At 41.7% G+C, this 19,949-nt stretch overlaps 1 protein-coding gene across 2 annotated transcripts in view; it reads right to left on the bottom strand.

Moving 5' to 3' along the window:
* Positions 1-19,949, bottom strand: part of SEC24A (SEC24 homolog A, COPII coat complex component) — a 65,978-nt gene that overhangs the window by 36,466 nt on the left and 9,563 nt on the right. For both annotated transcript variants that reach the window (XM_049786712.1, XM_049786713.1), the window contains exons 2-6: positions 17,119-17,610; positions 9,262-9,432; positions 8,045-8,122; positions 3,310-3,470; positions 1,761-1,933 (exon numbers count right to left, since the gene is read on the bottom strand). In XM_049786712.1, the coding sequence (XP_049642669.1) occupies positions 1,761-1,933; positions 3,310-3,470; positions 8,045-8,122; positions 9,262-9,432; positions 17,119-17,610 (1,075 nt within the window). The remainder of the gene's footprint in view (positions 1-1,760; positions 1,934-3,309; positions 3,471-8,044; positions 8,123-9,261; positions 9,433-17,118; positions 17,611-19,949) is intronic.

Consider the following 19,949-nt stretch of genomic DNA (forward strand, 5'->3'; position numbering starts at 1 on the left):
TCTGCAAAATCTATTTTTATTACTGAAATGTTCAGTTTTACTGAAGATTCTAAAGACTATTTAGAAATTTCAGGGCCAAAAGAGTGTTTGCCTTGCATACTGCTAACCCAGGTTCAATCCTGACAACCCATTATGGTCCCCCATGCCTGCTAGGAATAATTTCTGAGCACAAAGCCAGGAGTAATCACATAGTGTTGCTGGGTGTGGCTCAAAAACAAAAAAGAAAAACCAAATATATGCTATTTAAAAATTTAAAAAGTAGATAGCATGGAGGTAGGGTGTTTGCCTTGCATGCAGAAGGACGGTGGTTTGAATCCCAGCATCCCATATGGTCCCAGAGCCTGCCAGGGGCAATTTCTGAGCGTAGAGTCAGGAGTAGCCCCTAAGCGCTGCCAGGTATGACCCAAAAACAAAGACAAAACAAAACAGAAAAGTAGAGGCCGGAGCAATAACATAGTGGTAGGGTGTTTGCCTTGCATGCAGCCAATCCAGGACAGACCTGTTTCGATTCCTCGGTGTCCCAAAAGATCCCCCTAGCCAAGGAGCTTTCTAAACCGTATGCCAGGAATAACTCCTAAACATCACCAGGTGTGGTCCAAAAGCCAAAAAAAAAATTTTACGGGCCTGGAGAGAAAGCACAGCGGTGTTTGCCTTACAAGCAGCTGATCCAGGACCAAAGGTGGTTGGTTCGAATCCCGGTGTCCCATATGGTCCCCCGTGCCTGCCAGGAGCTATTTCTGAGCAGACACCAGGAGTAACCCCTGAGCACCGCCGGGTGTGACCCAAAAACCAAAAAAAAAAAATTTTTTTTTTTACTAAAAAGTCTTCATTACATACAATTAAAATTAAAGTGAATTTATGAGAGAAAGATTATAAAACTTGTCAGAAAAAATCTTTTTAACTTGAACAATTCTGAACTGGACTGGTAGCATAGTACATAGGGTGCTTGCCTTGCATGTGTCCAACTTGGGTTAATTCCCCAGCACCCCATGGTTCCTTCAGAGACATGATCTTTCAAGCATGATCCCTGAATGCAGAGCCAAGAGGAAGAAGCGCTGAAGATAGCCAGCTACAGTCCAAAAATATATTTATAATAAAATAAATTTGAGCAAATACAGAAAATCAATGTCTTGTATTTTTTGAACAATAATAAATATCATTATCACATTAGAACTAGGGACTAGTTTTTTAAAATTAAAAAAAAAATTTTTTTTAATTTTAAAAATGTAGGGGCCAGAGCAATAGCACAGCAGTAGGGCATTTGCCTTGCATGTGGCTGACCAGGATGGACCTGGGTTCAATCCCAGGCATCCCAAAATGTCTCCCGAAACTTCCAGGAGTGATTTATGAGCTCAGAGCTCAGTGCCACCAGAAGTGGCCCAAGAGCATACAAAAGAACTGATAAGAGTGGCAATCCTTAGGCTGGAGCTATTCAGGTAGAGTGTTTTGCCTTGCACGAAGCTGACCCAGTATTAATCGTCCTGCCAGGAGTAACTACTGAGTGAACAAAGTGTGACACCTTCCCTCCCCCTTCCAAAAAAGAAAGCAATCAACTCAGAAATGTTAACACTATTTTTGACTTAGAACATTAAAACTTCAAATAAGCAATTAACAATGCTATCTTTTACATGGAGAGTTGCTTGTATAAATTATTGTACTCTAAAAGTTTGTTCAGAACAAATTAGCTCAAAAAATCTAGAAAGCTTTTAGAATGAGTGAAACATTTAATGTTTAATAAGAAATGTTATTTGAAGCCTTACTCTGGATTACAGTTAAGTTTCTGGATATCTTCATGCAAATTTGGAACTGGAGGCTTCAAAGTTGTTGATGGAAGCATGTTTCTTTCTTGAAGTAGATTGATGACTCTTAAACCCTCTGGATGCAGACTTAATCCACTCATGCTTGCAGCTAAATGATTAGCACCTAAGGGAGTCTAAATGACATATATTTCAATGTAAACAGATTTTATAAGGACTTCAATTAGAAAAAAATAGTATGAGGAACAGAAATACAGCAAAGCTCTTGAATCATAGTTCTCACTATGTAATAAATATTACAAAATGGTAAATCAAAGCATCATGCTGTACTCCGTAAACTTATACAGTGATATATGTCACTTATCCTCAATAACACTGGGGGGAGACCATTCTTTAAACCTTCTTAAAATTTTTCCTGTAAGCCTTGCATACTGAAGGCCTGAGTTTGATTCCCACTGCCAAAAATATTTAACTATTTAACTGCCAAAAGCAGCCTTCAGCACATAGCCAGAAGTAGAGCAATACCCGATGTTACCCAACAATAAAACAAAAACCTTTTAACATTTGCAATTTAAGCCAAGAAGTAAAAACAGGTTGGAAAAAAAATTACAAAGTCAAGGTCTAAATAGATAGAACAGGGGCTCAAATACTTACTGAGCATGTGGCTAACCCAGGGGTCTCAAACTCAATTTACCTGGGAGCCGAAGGAGGCAAAGTCAGGGTGGGGCAGGGCCACATAAGGGATTTTGCATACTGAATATTCAGAATAAAAAATCGCATTAGCGGGGCCCAGCCGATCCAGGACCAAAGGTGATTGATTCAAATCCCGGTGTCCCATATGGTCCCCGTGCCTGCCAGAAGCTATTTCTGAGCAGACAGCCAGGGGTAACCCCTGAGCATTGCCGGGTGTGGCCCAAAAACAAAAAGAAAAAAATCGCATTAGTAAGAAAAAAAATTGCAAAAAATCGCATTAAACATTTGCATACCCCGAACGAAACTGCTGGGGTATGCGAATGTTTAATGCGATTCTTATTGCGATTATTTGGTAAGCGAATAATCGCAAATACTGTGATATTTGAAGGCCGGCCGCGGGCCACAAAATGTTGTATGGAGAGCCGCAAACAGCCCGTGGGTCATGAGTTTGAAACCCCTGGGCTAACACAAGTTAGATTCCTAGCACTGATGGTTCCTCTACCACCTCCAGAAGCAATTCGGAGTCCCTAAGCACCACACCACCACATGTGCCCCAAACTCCCACCTAACCCTCACTCCACAAATCTGGAAGGCCTGGGTTCCATCCCTGGGCATCATCAAAAGTAGCCCCTGGCAAACCCAGAATGGACCCTGGTTCAATTCCTATCATCCCATATGGTCCCCTGAGCCTATCCGGAGCGATTTCTGAGCACAGAACCAGGAAAAACCCCTGAGAGCTGCTGGGTGTGGCCCAAAATCCAAAACCCCTTCTCCCCCCAAAAAAGAAAGTAGTCCCCAAGCATCACATGGAGACAAAAAAATAACAAACTATGCAAAACCAAAATAAAACAAAGTTTACCTGTGAATAGGGTTGTGGCCCACTTGGATAGCTCATGGAAGAGGGTGGCATTCCAGCTGTACTAGGTGGTGCTGTGTTCTGATAACCAGGTGGTAAGGAGGGATATGAATATCCAACACTTCGGCTCATTGTGGGATTCTTATTAGGAACCTGTGGTGTTGCTATAAACAAGGTAATTTTTAAGTTATATTTTATACTCCACAATATTTTAAATAAAATATATTCATTAAAGGGGCCGGAGCAATAGCACAGTGATAGGGCATTTGCCTTGCACACAGTAACCAAGGACAGACAGTAGTTTGAATCCCAGCATCCCATATGGTCCCTGAGCCTGCCAGAGGCAATTTCTGAGCGCAGAGCAAGGAGTAACCCCTGAGCACTACCAGGTGTCATCCCCCTCAAAAAATATATATATGTATAAATATATATATGTATATATATATATTCATTAAATTCTAGAAATGTTATCTCCAAAATCAACAGGTGAATTAAAATTTTATCAGATTTGTAGAAGACAAGCTCTCATTATTAGCCATAATTAAGATCTAGTTTAAAAAAAAGATCTAGGGACCGGGCGGTGGCGCTAAAGGTAAGGTGCCTGCCTTGCCTGCGCTAGCCTTGGACGGACCGTGGTTCGATCCCCCGGCATCCCATATGGTCCCCCAAGCCAGGAGCAACTTCTGAGCGCATAGCCAGGAGTAACCCCTGAGCGTTACTGGGTGTGGCCCAAAAACCAAAAACCAAAAAAAAAAAAAAAGATCTAGTTTTTAAAGGAGCCTGAGAGCACAGCAGAAGGGCATTTGCCTTGCATGCACGCAGCCAATCCAGGACAAAGGTGGTTCAAATCCCAGTATCCCATATGGTCCCCCATGCCTGCCAGAAGAGATTTCTGAGCACAGAGCCAGGAGTAACCCCTGAGAGCCAGCGGGTGTGACCCCCCCCCCAAAAAAAAGATCTAGTTTAGGGGCAACTGGAACAAAAGCAATAGCATAGCAGGTAGGACGTTTGCCTTGATACAGGCACCCAGGTTCGATTCCCAGCATCCCATATGGTGCCCTGAGCCTGCCAGGAGTAATCCCTGAGCACTGCTGGGTGTGGCCCAAAAACAAACACAAAAAAATCTAGTTAAGGGACCAGAGCGGTGGCACAAGCCATGAGGCGTTTGCCTTGTGTGCGCTAGCCTAGGACAAACCGCTATTCAATCCCCTGGCGTCCCATGTGGTCCTCCAAGCCAGGAGCAATTTCTGAGTGCATAGCCAGAAGTAACCCCTGAAAGTCACCTAGTATGGCGGAAACCAACCCAAAAAAGAACTAGCATATGCAAATTCTAAGTGAAACATGTAAAAAAAAAGTAAGTTTGGTGAAGGTGATAGTGATAAAAGTGTAATTAAGGGGTGTGTGTGGGGGGGTGTGTCTGTGTGTGTGTGTTTGGTTTATTTGAGACACACCCAATGACTCTCAAGAGTTACTGCTAGCTTTGTGCTCGGAAATTGATCCTGGGGAACCATATGGGACATGGGGGATCGAACCAAGGTCCATCCTGGGTCAGCTGCATGCAAAGCAAACATCCTACCGCTGCACTATTGCTCGGCCCAGCAATTAAGTTCTAATAACAAAACTATAAATAGTAATTATTATATTTAAGTTAAAACCATAACTATTATAGCCATTTTACCTAAACTAAATTTAAAAATAATTTTTAATTTATGGGTCATACTCATGCTTTTCTTTTGGACGGGGGGGGGGGGGTTACACCTAGATGTTCAGGGGTTACTTCTAGCTCTGCGCTTAGAAATTACTCCTGGTAGGCTGAGGGGACCGACCATATGAAATGCCAGGAATCGAACTGGGATCGTCTGGGGTTGGCCGTGTACAAGGCAAATACCCTATCACTGTGTTATTGATCCAGTCCCCATTCTTTACTTTTGACTGTGTTCAAGAGTCACCCTTGGCAGTGCTAGGATGACCATATGTAGTATTCGAAACCAAAATGGGCAAACACCTTAATCCTAGAACAATATATTCTCTGACCCAAAATTGGTAATTTGGGGGGGACTGGAGAGATAGCATCATGTTTTGCATGCAGAAGGACGGTGGTTCGAATCCCGGCATCCCATATGGTTCCCGAGCCTGCCAGGAGCAATTTCTGAGCATAGAGTCAGGAGTAACCCCTGAATGCTACCAGGTTTGACCCAAAACCAAAAAGATAAATAATTTTTCAAAATATTGTTGTTTAGGGGCCACACCAAGCAATGATAGCAATGTCTCTGCACTCAGGAATTACTCCTGGAGTTGTTCAGGGAACTATATGGGATGCCTGGGATAAAATCTGGCTCAGCTACTGGAAAGACAAGTACTTGCTGTACTTGCTCTGCCCCTAAAAAGCATTTAAAGTAAAACTAAAGGACCAGAGTGATACCACAACAGAGCATTCGCCTTGCACTGGATTACCAGGGTTCAATCCTGGGCATATTATATGCCTACCCATCGGGCCTGTAAGGAGTGACCTGATTGCAGAGCCACGAGTAACCCCTAAAGAATACAGAGTATGGTCCCAAAACCAAAAAAAAGAAAAGAAAGTAAATTGATAATAACTCATTTACTATTTTTTATATTTTAATCTCTTCTAATAGTGTCTTTATATTTTTTTGTTGTTTTGTTTTTGGTTTTGGGCCACACCCGGCGGTGCTCAGGGGTTCCTCCTGGCTGTCTGCTCAGAAATAGCTCCTGGCAGGCACGGGGGACCATATGAGACACCGGGATTCAAACCAACCACCTTTGGTCTGGATCGGCTGCTTGCAAGGCAAACGCCACTGTGCTATCTCTCCAGGCCCTGTCTTTGTTATATTTTTAAATCTTTATTTAAACACCTTGATTACAAATACGATTGTAGTTGGGTTTCGGTCATGTAAAGAACATCCCCCTTCACCAATGCAACATTCCCATCACCATGTCCCAAATCTCCCTCCTCCCCACCCCAACCCCACCTGTACTCTAGACAGGCTTTCTACTCCCCTCATTCATTCACATTGTTAGGGTAGTTCTCAGTGTAGTTATTTCTCTAACTTCATTCACCTCTCTGTGGTGAGCTTCATGTCATGAGCTTGACCTTCCAGCCCTCCTCTCTTTGTCTCTGAGGATTATTGCAAAAATATCTTTTTTTTTTTGTTTGTTTGTTTTTTGTTTTTGTTTTTGGGCCACACCCGGTAACGCTCAGGGGTTACTCCTGGCTATGCGCTCAGAAGTTGCTCCTGGCTTGGGGGACCATATGGGACGCCGGGGGATCGAACCGCGGTCCGTCCAAGGCCAGCGCAGGCAAGGCAGGCACCTTACCTCTTGCGCCACCGCCCGGCCCGCAAAAATATCTTTTATTTTTCTTAAAACCCATAGATGAGAGAGACTATTCTGCGTCTATCTCTCTCCCTCTGACTTATTTCACTCAGCATAATAGATTCCAGCTCATTTACTTTCATATCATGTACTAAGCTTTGTCTTTAGACTAAAATTCTAATGGGAAACAAACAACTGTGCAACTGGTTAAATTAACTTAAAGATATATATTCTATCTTTGTGCATAATAATAATAATAATAAAGCCCACAATCCCAATTCTGAAAGGGGGAAAAAAGGTAACAAAACCACTAAAAGCAAAGCACTGGGATGTGGTACAGTAATAGAACACTTGCCTTGCATGCCTAAGGCCCTAGGTTATACTACTAGCACTGAAAAAAAAAAGTCCAAATGTACATGGACCAAAATGCTAACAGCTAGTACTGCTTCATGACATTAGAAAACTTTATTTTCTGTGAGCGCTTTTTTTTTTTTAAGTTATATGACTGGTGGGGTTTTTGTTTTCTTTTTTGGTTTGGGGGTTACACCCAGTAGCACTCAGGAATTACTCTCGTAAGACTCAGAGAATATTTAGGTTGCTGAGTATCGAACACAGATTGGCCTTTGCATGAAAGGCATGAGTCCTACCTGATGTACTATAGCTCCAGCCCTTATTTTAAATATTTTATTACAAGGTCTTCCCACTCTGGAGAAACCTGTGTTCTCTTCTAAACATCTATCTCTCATTCTCTCTCCTCTCATATTTCTCTGAGTAAATTTTTCATTAAACTATTTTTGCGGGGACCATAGCAATAGTACAGTGGGTAGAACATTTGCCCTGCACACAGCCAACCCAGGTTCTATACCTGGCATCTCATATGGTACCCAGAGCCCACCTGGAGTGATTTCTAAGTGCATAGCCATTAGTAACCCCTGAGCACATCCAGGTATGACCCAAAAAAAAACCTACTTTGGGGGCCAGAGTGGTGGCGCAGCAGTAGGGCGTTTGCCTTGCACGTGGCTGACCCAGGACAGACCTCAGTTGGATCCCCGGCATCCCATATGGTCCCTCAAAGCCAGGGTCAATTTCTGAGTGCATAGCCAGGACTAACCCCTGAGCATCACCAGGTGTGCCCCCCAAAAAAATGAATTAAAAAAAAAACCTACTTTTCCTTCAGGATTAGAGAGCTAGTATAGTGGCTAAGGGTTTGCTTTGCACATAGACAACCTAGGTATAATCCCTAAGATATTATATGGTCCCCAAACCCATTAAGAAGAACCCCCTGAGCTTAGAACCAGAAATAATCTGAGCACCAGCAGATATATTTATACTTATAAATACATATATACTTTTTCTTCACTAAAAATAATAAAATTTTTAAAATAAATATTTTACTGCATCTTACCCAAGAATCCACCGCCTTCAATTTCATCATAACTATTGTGAACCACCATAGATCCATTATTGGTATTTGGTGTAATACCTTAAAAATTAATTAAAAAATTTATTAAGAGTTAAATTAGAATAAATAGTATAATTTCTGTAAGAGTTAAGCTAATATATAAAACTTAACTTTTCAATCAGTTTAGGCCAGTGGTGGGCAACCATTTTTTTCAACTGAGCCAAATCTTGCCAAAACCACAACTGAAATTTATTTTGAGAGCTACACAGGGTGTGCACTGACAGAGGCTAGGAGCAGAGTCCTGACTCCTGGAGCCACCCAGCACATAGAAGAGCCGCAATAAAAAAGTGTAAAGAGCCACATGTGGCTCACGAACCGCAGCTTGCCGACCACTGGTTTAGGTCACAAGAAAATTCCTAAATACTGAAATAAAATTTTAACAGGGGTTAGCTGATAAATGAAAGGCCTTTTAAGTACATGCTTTACATATGATATCAAAGTTTAACCTCAAGTATCACATGATTCCCCAGTACTGCCCTAACCTGTTCATCATTTTTAAATCTGTACAGCAACCAAGACAACTATTATAGTGATGCCCAAGTTCTAGCACATAGCCCAAAATAGGGTTACTAGAATTCATTAGTTTTGGGGCTTTTTTGGAGGGGACCACTCCTAGTGATGCTCAGAGGTTCATTACTGGTAATGCTCAGGTGATAATATTTGGTGTCAAGGATCAAAACTGGTAGCAGCACATAAGTCAAAAGCATTAACCTCTCTAGTCGCATCATTAGAAAATTTTGTAATCTCAATTCCAGAGGCCAAAGAGATAGTACAGCAGGTAGGGCATTTATTTGCCTGGCACATGGCCAACATAGGTTCACTTCCTGGCATCCCAATATGGCCCCCATGAGACTTCCAGAAGTAATTCCTAAGTGCAGAGCCAGAAGTAACCCCTAAGAATCTGGAGGGAGGGGGGAAGAAAAGGGGGGGATAAAGGGACGGCATCCCATATGGCTCCAGAACCCCTCCAGGAGTGATTAGTAATTACAAAGCCAGGAGTGGACCCTGAGCATTGCTGAGTGTTGCCTCAAAAAATTAAACTAAAACAAAACAACCAAATCACTTTTTTTAAGTGTGCAGATATACAGAAGTCAGATACTAATTATTCTTCTCTCCTGAGTCAAAATTTTAGGATTTGATTTGGGTTTTGCTGGACTTACCTTCTGGATTGCAAGCTGAATTAAATGATGCTTGGGACACAACCTTTTGTGATGATTTTTGAGGAGGAGGCGCTCTCACTGGAGATGGTCCTCCAGCTAGAGGGGGCCCAGAGGGATTTCCTGGTTGAAAAGTGTTGAGTAGAGGTGGATTCACTAAAGGAGGTACAGAACCTATGGAAACATTGTTTTTTTACAAGTCACAAGCAATTAAAAAGAGAAATCTTTCACCAAATCTGAGCAATTTCAAAGTTAACATTTTAGTTATAATCAACAAGTTACTAAAACTGTTCATTTTACAGTTTATGACTTTTAGATGTATATACATACTCATCATATTTCCAAGTTTCTCCTCCTACCATGCTTCTTACCAATCATTGAAACAGTTATAAATATAAAATAAGCATCAAGGGGACAAAGAGACAAAATAAGCACGACACTTACCTTACACGTGGCAGATCCTGGAATTGAAACCAGCTCAGCCAAAAATGAAAATGATTGGGGCTGGGGGGGAGGGTTGTATAGTGGGTAGGGCATTTGCCTTGCCAACCTAGGTTCACTCCCTGGCAACCTATAATGGTCCCCCAAGCCTGGCAGGAGTAAGTTCTGAGTACCACCAGGTGTGGCTCAAAAACAAAACAAAAAACAAGGCTGAGAGAGGAAAAAGCAGTATTACAGGCTTTAAGGCCCCTCTTGGACTACGGTCACCTGTACCCACCAGGAGTAACTCTTGAGTGCAAGGCCAAGAATAAACCCTAAGCACAGCTGGGTATGGCAAAACAATTTCAGGGGCACAAGAGGAGATTACAGGGCTAGGGAGATGTCTCAAAGAGCTGGGACCAATGTTTTGCATGCATGGAAACCAAGTTTGGTTACAGGACTGCCAGAAAACACTGCTATATTGTGTTGGTACAAAAACAAAATATTATAAATTTGCATACTATGTGATCTTACATAGTCAGTAATTTACTTTCAATAATGGCTAAATAACATAATAAAGATACTTCCTAAACTTGAAAATTAGGAAATGATCCTAAATTTAAGCCTATAACTTTTTTGTGCTCACTTTGACAGCACATATATTAAGTCTATACCTTTGTTGTTGTTTTGGGCCATACCCAGTGATGCTCAGGAGTTACTCCTGATTCTGCACTCAGGAATTACTCTCTGTGGTGTTTGGGGGAGCATAAGGGGTGCAAAGATTGAAGCTTGGTGGGACACTTGCAAAACACTCTACCCACCGTACTATCTCTCTGGCCCCTTAAAATCAATACCTTCAAACATAATTGTTTCTCTAGGATGAGGGAAACAGCTAAAAGAAGTAGCATACATTCCTTATATATACAAGTTCCTGAGTTTGATCCTCCCATTGGTACCACATATATACCCCTCCCAAACTAAGCATGGCAAGAGGTGGCACGGATGACCCCTAAATATATTATTAGGGGCCCAAGAAGCACCCAGAACTATAGAATGAAGCACCTAACCCATGGGCCAAATATACTACAGAGCAGATTACTGGATTCCTGAACACCTGTACTGAATTGTTTTGGGTTTTGTTTTTCTGTTCTAGGCCACACCAGCAGTGCTCAGGAGTATTCATTGTTTTGTGCTAAGAAATTGCTCCTGGGGCCAGGAAGGTGGTGCTAGAGGTAAGGTGTCTGCCTTGCAAGCGCTAGTGTAGGACGGACCGCGGTTCATCCCCCAGCGTTCCATATGGTCCCCAGCGTTCCATATGGTCCCCCCAAGCCAGGGGCGATTTCTGAGCGCATAGCCAGGAGTAACCCCTGAGTGTCAAATGGGTGTGGCCCAAAAACCAAAAAAAAAAAAAAAAAAAAAAAGAAAGAAATCACTCCTAGAAGCTGGAGAGATAGCATGAAGGTAAGGTGTTTGCCTTGCATGCAGAAGGTCGTTGGTTCGAATCCTGGCATCTCATATGGTCCCCCGAGCCTGCTGGGAGCGATTTCTGAACATAGAGTCAGGAGTGCCGCTGCTGGGTGTGACCCAAAAACCAAAAAAAAAAAAAAAACCATTCCTGGCAGACTCAGGGAACATATAAGATGCCAGAATTTGAACACAGGTCAGCTGCATGCAAGGCAAGCACCCTACTTGATACCTATATTCTGTCTGACTACTGTAATGCTTTTACACAACCCACTCAAAAACTTGCAGTTATTTGGACATTCACGTGTCTTTCTTTCTTTCTCTTTCATTGTTTTAGTAGCATGTTTTTTTAGTTTTGATAGCTTGTTTATTATGGTGGGTTGATTTTGGCAATACCCAGTAGTGTGGTAGGGGTAGGTTTACTCAACTCTGCATTAGACATTTCTCCCAGCAGTGCTGGGGAACATATGAAAATAGGAATCAAATCTAGGTCTCCTGCATGCAAAGCATGTGCACAGCTAAGTCCATGATGTTCTCTTACTAGTCCCTATTTTATTTTTCTACCAATACCAACTATCTCAATTTTATCAAAATACTGCAAATATTAGCAATTATTCTTATTAACATGTTTCCTTTCCTTTTTTTTTTTAAAATAGTAACCAATCCCGGCAATAGTCAGCCCAGTGATTAAAAACTGAAAGATCACCAGAGTCACATACCTGGCTGTGAGTGTGTGGGTAGACATGTAAAGTCAGAGATTACTAGACTATGCTCTAACTGTTGAGTTTTTAGCCCCTAATGTGAAAAGACCATTAGTTTCGAAATCCATAGTTAGCTATTCTTTCACGTAAGCAATATTGTTCCAGCTACTCATTTGCCACAGTCAAAATCTACAAAGTCACTGATCAGTGTAATTTAATTTTTCATTCCAAGACTTTAAAAAAATCTTCTGAATTTATAAGTTAAATAATAAGAAATTATAAGAAATATATTTATGGGGCCAGAGAGATAGCACAGCGGTGTTTGCCTTGCAAGCAGCTGATCCAGGACCCAAGGTGGTTAGTTTGAATCCCGGTGTCCCATATGGTCCCACATGCCTGCCAGGAGTAACCCCTGAGCACTGCTGGGTGTGGCCCAAAAACCAAAAAAAAAAAAAAAAAAAAAAGAAAAAGAAATATATTTACAGGGTTTACTACAATATGATTCTCCAAAACTTTCAATCTGAAAAAAAAGAGTATTGAATTTTATAGCTACCAACTAACTAATCAGTGCTCTGTGAACAAAGTAAAGTCAAAGATTACTGCCCAGCAGCTCCCTTATCAAAGAAGCTCCCACATATCTATAGTGATACACACAAGTCAAAAGAACCAAAGATCAAGGTACATGACAACTCAGCATGAAGGAGAATGCATAATACACTACTGGCCACAAAAAGGAACAATTTTTAACATAATACAAATCAGCTTACAGAGACTTTTTAAAGAATTAGAAACATTTTAAAATCAGAATGTTACAAAGTATGTTATATTTTCAAACAAATATTTTGTTTCCTGTGTTTTTGCTTTTGGACTATATATCCTCCCACCCCATAAATCAGGGGTCTCAAACTCAATTTACCTGGGGGCTGCAGGAGGCAAAGTCGGGGTGATCTTTGAGTGCAAAGTCAATAGTAAGCCTTGAACATTGGAGGGTGTGACCCAAACAACTAAAATAAAACAAAACAAAAAAAGATTCTTCTAGGGCAGGGCCACAAAATGTTGTACGAAGGGCCGTTTGCAGCCCGAGTTTGAGACCCCTGCCATAAATAGAATTCCGGAATCCTGCATTTCTGAAATTACTTGCTAAGACTAATGTGAAGAAACTAAAAGCTGGACTATTAAGGGGAGAAAAAAATTTCATTACTGGAGGCCAGCAAGCTCAACCGTTTTGCACTCAAGACTTCAATATTAAAGACTTCAATACAAAGCCTTTCATAGTGCACCCAGCATAAAAAACAATTGAGCTGGGTGAACCTAAACACTAGCAGGTGTGCTCCATCCCCACTCCAAAAGAACAGGACAAGATAGTATAGCTGCTATGGCAATGGCAACCTGTGGCACGCGGGAAAATCTGCAATTAATAAGTTTATAAAATTTATAAAGAGCTTTTAGATACTAAAATCTTGTTGTTAAGGTTTAATTGAAATGCTGGCACTTTGAGGAAATTCTTTGGTTTTGTGCAGCAGTTTGGGCACTCGTGCTCAAAAAGGTCAGCCATCACTGGTAGCAGATAGGCAGTTGCTTTGCACACAGCTGAACCAGGTTTGAGACAGCATGGAGGTTAGCACATTTGCCTTGCGTGCAGGACGGTGGTTCAAATCCCAGCATCCCATATGCACCCCGGAGCCTGCCAGGAGCGATTTCTGAGCATAGAGCCAGGAGTAACCCCTGAACGATGCCAGTGTGACCCAAAAACCAAAAGGAAAACGAAAAAAAAGAAAAAAGAAAAAAATATATTCTTTTGTGTCTGTGTGATTTGGGGGGGTCACATCTGGCTCTGTTCTCAGAAATATTTCCTATTGGTGCAGGGAGTCAAATCAAGGCTGGCTTTATGCAAGGCAAGTGTCTTAATCTCTGTACTCTCTCCAGCCCTCTTTATTTTGGTAATTGAGATTGAATCTAGGGCCTCCTATACACAAAGCATGAGCTCTACAACTGAGTCATTCCCCTGAAACTGTCAAAAAATTAATTTATAAAGGGGCCAGAGCAATAGCACAGTGGTAGGGTGTTTGCCTTGCACACAGCTAACACAGGACGGACCTCCGTTCAATCCCCAATGTTCCATATGGTTCCCCCAAGTCAGGAGCAATTTCTGAGCATATAGCCAGGAGTAACCCCTGAGTGTCACCAGGTATGGCCCAACCCCCCAAATAATAATTAAGTTATCATTATATTATTTATGGGGGGTTTTATTGGATGCAGAGTGCCACACCAGACAATGCTCAGGGGTTACTCCTGGCTCTGTGTTCAGAGATCATTGCTGGTAGTACACAGGGAAACACTTGGAATGCTGGAGATCAAACCCAGGTCAGCCATATGCAAGTCAAACACCTTACATATGGTACTCTCTCCAGGCCCTTTCTGGCTTATTGTTTATTTATGACAGGCCACACCCAGCACTGCTCAAGGGTCATTCCTAGTGGTGTTCAGGGAACCATGCAGTGCTAGAAATGGAATTCAGAGCCTCACACTTGAAATGTAAGTGTTTGCCATACAAATGTCATTTTTACTTTTAATAAATATATATAAGAAAAAAAATATATAAGAAAAAAAAAAGAAATGTAAGTGTTCTACCACTGAGCAACATCCTGACTTGTAAAAGAGATTAACATACAGATTTAGATATATATCAGTACTGAGAGACTACCAGGCACATAAAATCAAGGATCAGGGGCAGGAGAGATAGCATGGAGGTAAGGCATTTGTCTTGCATGCAGGACGGTGGTTCGAATCCCGACACCCCATATGGTCCCCCAAGCCTGCCAGGAGCAATTTCTTTTTGTTGTTTTTTGTTTGTTTGTTTCTGTTTTTGGGTCATACCCGGTGACGCTCAGAGGTTACTCCTGGCAATGCGCTCAGAAATCGATCCTGGCTTGGGGACCATATGGGACACCGGGGATAGAACTGAGGTCTGTCCTGGATCAGCCGCACACAAGGCAAATGCACTACCACTGTGTTATCGCTCTGGCCCCTCAGGAGCGATTTCTGAGTGCAGAGCCAAGAGAACCCAAGATTTTGGCCCAAAAATGAATAAGTAAATAAATTAAATTTAAAAAATGGGTCATAATTTTTAAAGAATTAGTTTAAAGCTATCATAATATAAGATAACCATATACTTTAGTATCATTTTATTACCTCATATATCCATCCACCCACTTTCTTTCCTGGTTCCAACTATTGAGACCAAAATCAAAAATTGAGCCCAGGATATGCTAGGCAAATATTCAACTACTGGAGTTATATTCATGGTCCCCCTAAACCCTTCTTTTACATAAAACCATCAAACATTATGGTATTGGTGTATATGTCTTTCTCACCACATATGAGCTACAGTTATGGCAAAAGCTGGCATAGCAAAAAACTTTTAGATTATAGATCATGTGGGGTTTTTTGGTGTGGGTTTTTTTTGGGGGGTGGGTAGGTTTTGGGTCACACCCAGCAGTGCTAAGGAGTTACTCCCGGCACTGCGCTCAGATCTCCAGGGCTTCCCTGGGCCACATGCCTGGGCAAGCCGGTGAGTTGGGCCCCTTGGTGGAGCTTGAAGGTTCCCTAGGCTTTCCCCCATTATCCATTCAGCTCCTTAGGGAGGGTCTGGGTGGGGCTCTGAACTTCTGGCCTCCCAACTTCTTGAAGTCACTGGTAATCTCTTTCCAGTCTATATTTTCAAAATCGCACAGGGGCAAAAGCCCCCGCACACACAAGATACTTTAATAGTACTCACTATCATTGAATTATGTTTTTGTTTATGCAGAATGTCCATTTTGTACTCTGCCCTTTTGCATACCCCTACAAAAGATCATTTTTCTCTTTAACTTCCTTAACCCCTATCATCATTACTCCTCATTTACCCTTTCTAACTTAAGTACTGTAGAGTCCTAAGTCACAGACCAAAGTGGTGCCCTGGAGTTAACACCCACCCAACTATTCCAAAAGGCATAAAAAGGACACGTATGTCTTTTCAACATTTTATGGGTGTTTACTTTGACGGCTATAACTTTTGCTGAATATTTTCTTATACAGTGACGATCCCCCCCCCCTTTTTTTTTTATCTTCTCTTTGTAAACTGCTCAATATAGAATTTGGTGTGAAAGAATCCCCCAGTTTAATGCTTATGTTTGAACCAAGTCATGGGTATTGTTGGACGTGTTCTTACGCCCCCATATACTCTGATAACGCCACGTGGCTTTATTTCTTCTTGTTTGCTTAGGCACACTAAAACGGGAAAATACTATACATACCAATAAGTTCTTATCTAATAGCGATGGAAACACACAAATCTTGTAGTGCAATGGGACCTTACACCCTGAACATTGACATAAAGACCTGGCACAGGTTCGGGGTCCCTCAGGTGTATCCCAGGCATAGTGAAGAAACAAATAAATGGCAAACTCCAGAGCAAATATAAGGGCAATATTTTGTCACCTTTCTTCAAAGGGTTGCAAGGACTGAGTATATATGCTATGCATGCAGAAACCCCAAGTTCAAACCCCAGAATTGTTAGGTTTGTTGAACACCACAGTTATCAACCCCTGAAATAGTAATCCAGGAGTTTTCCCCAACCAGAACTGGGTAAGGCACATAAACAAATAGCAAATAAGACAAAATTAACTCCATTAGTCTGTCATAACTTCTTGTTTTTGTTTTGGGGCCCTACCGGGCAATGCACAAGAATTATTCCTGGCTCTGCACTCAATAATCACTTCTGGGGGAGCAGAAGGACACAGAAGGACAGAGCATTTGCCTTGCACATAGCCAACCAGGGTTCAATTCCTGGCATTATCCCATATGGTTCCCCAAGCCTGCCAAGAGCTATTTCTGAGTGCAGAGCCAGGAGTTACACTGCTCGGTGTGGCTCAAAAACAAAAAAAGAAAGAAAAGAAAAGAAAGAAACATGTAAGGTAAGTGCCTTACCCACTATACTACCTCTCCATCCCCAACCTTTCATAACTTTTAAAGGCTTGAAATATGAATTCAAGGGGCCGGGAAGGTGGCGCTAGAGGTAAGGTGTCTGTCTTGCAAGCGCTAGCGTAGGACGGACCGCGGTTCAATTCCCCAGCGTCCCATACGGTCCCCCCAAGCCAGGGGTGATTTCTGAGCGCATAGCCAGGAGTAACCCCTGAACATCAAACAGGTGTGGCCCAAAAACCAAAAAAAAAAAGGAAATATGAATTCAAACAATGTAACAGAGTTTCCCATTTTTGCATGTTAAGACCTCTACCTGGTTTCATGAAGTTGTTTTGAAGCAAAGGTTCTCCAGAAGAAACATACTGATGACTTTGAAAGTTTGTATTCCCAGACACTGTTGTTTGGGATGATGCATGAGGAATATGATTTGTCTGTGATCCTGGGGGTGGATAGTTATATTGCCAATTCGAAGATGGTGGTACATTCACTCCAGGGAGAAAGCTACCAGAAGGCATTGGTGTAGCAGCTGGATTCTGAGAAGTTGGTGGTGGCATTCGAGGAACAGGACCACTATGGAGTGAGGGTGTCGCTGGATTGGAAGCCACAGGTGGTCTATTAAGAGTCTGTCCAGGTCCCTGATAATTATTTAATGGAGAAAAAGTCTGAGAACCACCATAGTTAGACTGTCCAGAAACTGGATTCAAAGTCTTTGCTGGCATTAGATGAGGGTAGGATCCTGGATGCTGAGAACTATATCCTTGGCTCACTGGCACTTGTGAAGATAACAGTGCATTTTGAACAGGACCTTTCAATAAGAAAATCAAAAATTAGTGATGCAAACAAAGTAATACTTTATATACATATACAACTCAACAATTAAAAAAATCAAATAATTCTATTTAAAACTGAGCAAAAGATTTATGCCATAATTCAAATATTTTTCAAAGATGATATATGTGACAAGTAAGCACATTCAAGTACACTTAACATTATTAGTCATGAAAGAAATGTAAATCAAAAGCAAAATGAGATACATCTCACACCAACCAAATGGCTAAAATGGGAGGGAAAAAAAGGACAAAAAGATAGTACTGAGGTGAAAGCACTTGCCTTGCACACAACTGATACCCAGTTCTATCCTTGGCATTACATATAAACGTTCAAGAAAAACTTCAGACATACACAAAATATATATGGCAAGGAGGGGTACCTGGCAATTCTCAGTAAACTAGTGAGCAATTCACTATAAGAGATTGAGGGTGTAGTATTGGGCCAGTACATGGGTACCTCCAGGACTACACCCAGGGATACTTTTTTGTTTTATTTGGTTTTTTTGGGCCCCATCCAGTGATGCTGAGGAATTACTCCTGATGGTGCTCCCGGACACCATACCGGGTAACAAGGATCAAACCTGGATTGCCACATGCAAGGCAAGCTCCCAACCTGCAGTGTTATCACCCCTGGCCCGATTTGACGGGTTTTTTTTTTGTTGTTGTTGTTGTTGGTTTTTGACCACACCTGGTGATGCTCAGGGGTTACTCCTGGCTGAGAGAACCACATGGGACACCAAAGATAGAACTGAGGTCAGTCCTGGATCAGCTGAGTGCAAGGCAAACGCTCTATTGCTGCGCTATCACTTCAGCCCTACAATTTGACAATTTAATGACAAAAAAACTGTTCTATTAAGGGCCCGGAGAGAGAGCACAGCGGCGTTTGCCTTGCAAGCAGCCGATCCAGGACCAAATGTGGTTGGTTTGAATCCTAGTGTCCCATATGGTCCCCGTGCCAGCCAGGAGCTATTTCTGAGCAGACAGCCAGGAGTAACCCCTGAGCACCGCCGGGTGTGGCCCAAAAACCAAAAAAAAAAAAAAAAAAAAAAAACCTGTTCCATTAAGAATGAATTTGGAGCCAGAGAGATAGCATGAAGGTAAGGCATTTGCCTTGCATGCAGAAGGTCGGTGGTTCGAATCCCGGCATCCCATATGGTCCCCAGAACCTGCCAGGAGCAAATTCTGAGCATAGAGCCAGGAATAACTCGCTGAGTGCTACCGGGTGTGACCCAAAAACCAAGAACAATAAAAAAGAATGAATTCAAATGTATACTTATTTTTATTATTTTTCAGTAACGGGGATCTAGTCTAGGGCTTATACATGCAAGGCAAATACATTACCACTGAACTACAACTACAAGAATATGCTTGGTTATATTTAAATAACACATTAATCCTGAGTACCAATAGATATAGTCATAAAGTTTAAACTCAAAGTTTAAAAAGCAAACAAAAAGTAGTAACACAAAACTGAAAAGATCAGTAAGCATGCTTTATGTGTGGAAGCCGTGGGCTTCAATCCTGATAATGCATAGCCCATGCACTATAAGGGAGTGACCCGAGGACTGAGCCAGGAATATCTCTGGAACACTAAAAAAATATAACCCAAAAACAGAGAAAGAGGATAGGAGTAGGTGCAGAAGTGCAGCTCAAATGGTGGGGCACATGCTTACATGTGAGACCCTGGGTTAAATTTGAGTACTACAGGGTGTAGCCCTAACATTTCCTCCTACACCAACTACCAGCACGACAGAATAAAAATATCAAACCACTGAGCCCTTGAGCATCACCAGGCATAACCCCAACAATTTATAGAGAAAGATGAGTCAACCCTATGAAAAAGAGTGTCACTAGTTCCCAAATAAGGAACAATACACACCATAGTTTGTGGTCATGAAAAGGCATTCTGAAAAATGGTCAGTATTGAAGAAAAAGAAAGGACTTGAGTCAAGTATTTTGAATGAAGTAAGAGTTGAGGATTATAGATGGCTGAGTTATGATAACTGGATTGGCTTACAATGTTTTTACTTTAGGATGGTATTAAGGCAATATTCACTAAGTACAAATAGTATTTTGAAAGCCAGGAATGTGGTTCGATGGTAGAGCATTTGCATTGAATGAGGCCCTAGACTTGATTCCCAACACTAAAACAGTATCTTCTTTTTTTCTTTAATGTAAGGAGTGATCCCTGAGCACAGAACTAAGGCCCTTATAAATGAAGAAAAAGAGGAAGGAAGAAGAGAAGGAAAGAAAAGGAGGAAGGAAAAAAGGAAGGAAAGAAGGGAGAAAAGAAAGGATAAAAAGGAAGGAAAGA

Source organism: Suncus etruscus, chromosome 14 (genome assembly GCF_024139225.1).
Source record: "Suncus etruscus isolate mSunEtr1 chromosome 14, mSunEtr1.pri.cur, whole genome shotgun sequence".
Taxonomy (NCBI): domain Eukaryota; kingdom Metazoa; phylum Chordata; class Mammalia; order Eulipotyphla; family Soricidae; genus Suncus; species Suncus etruscus.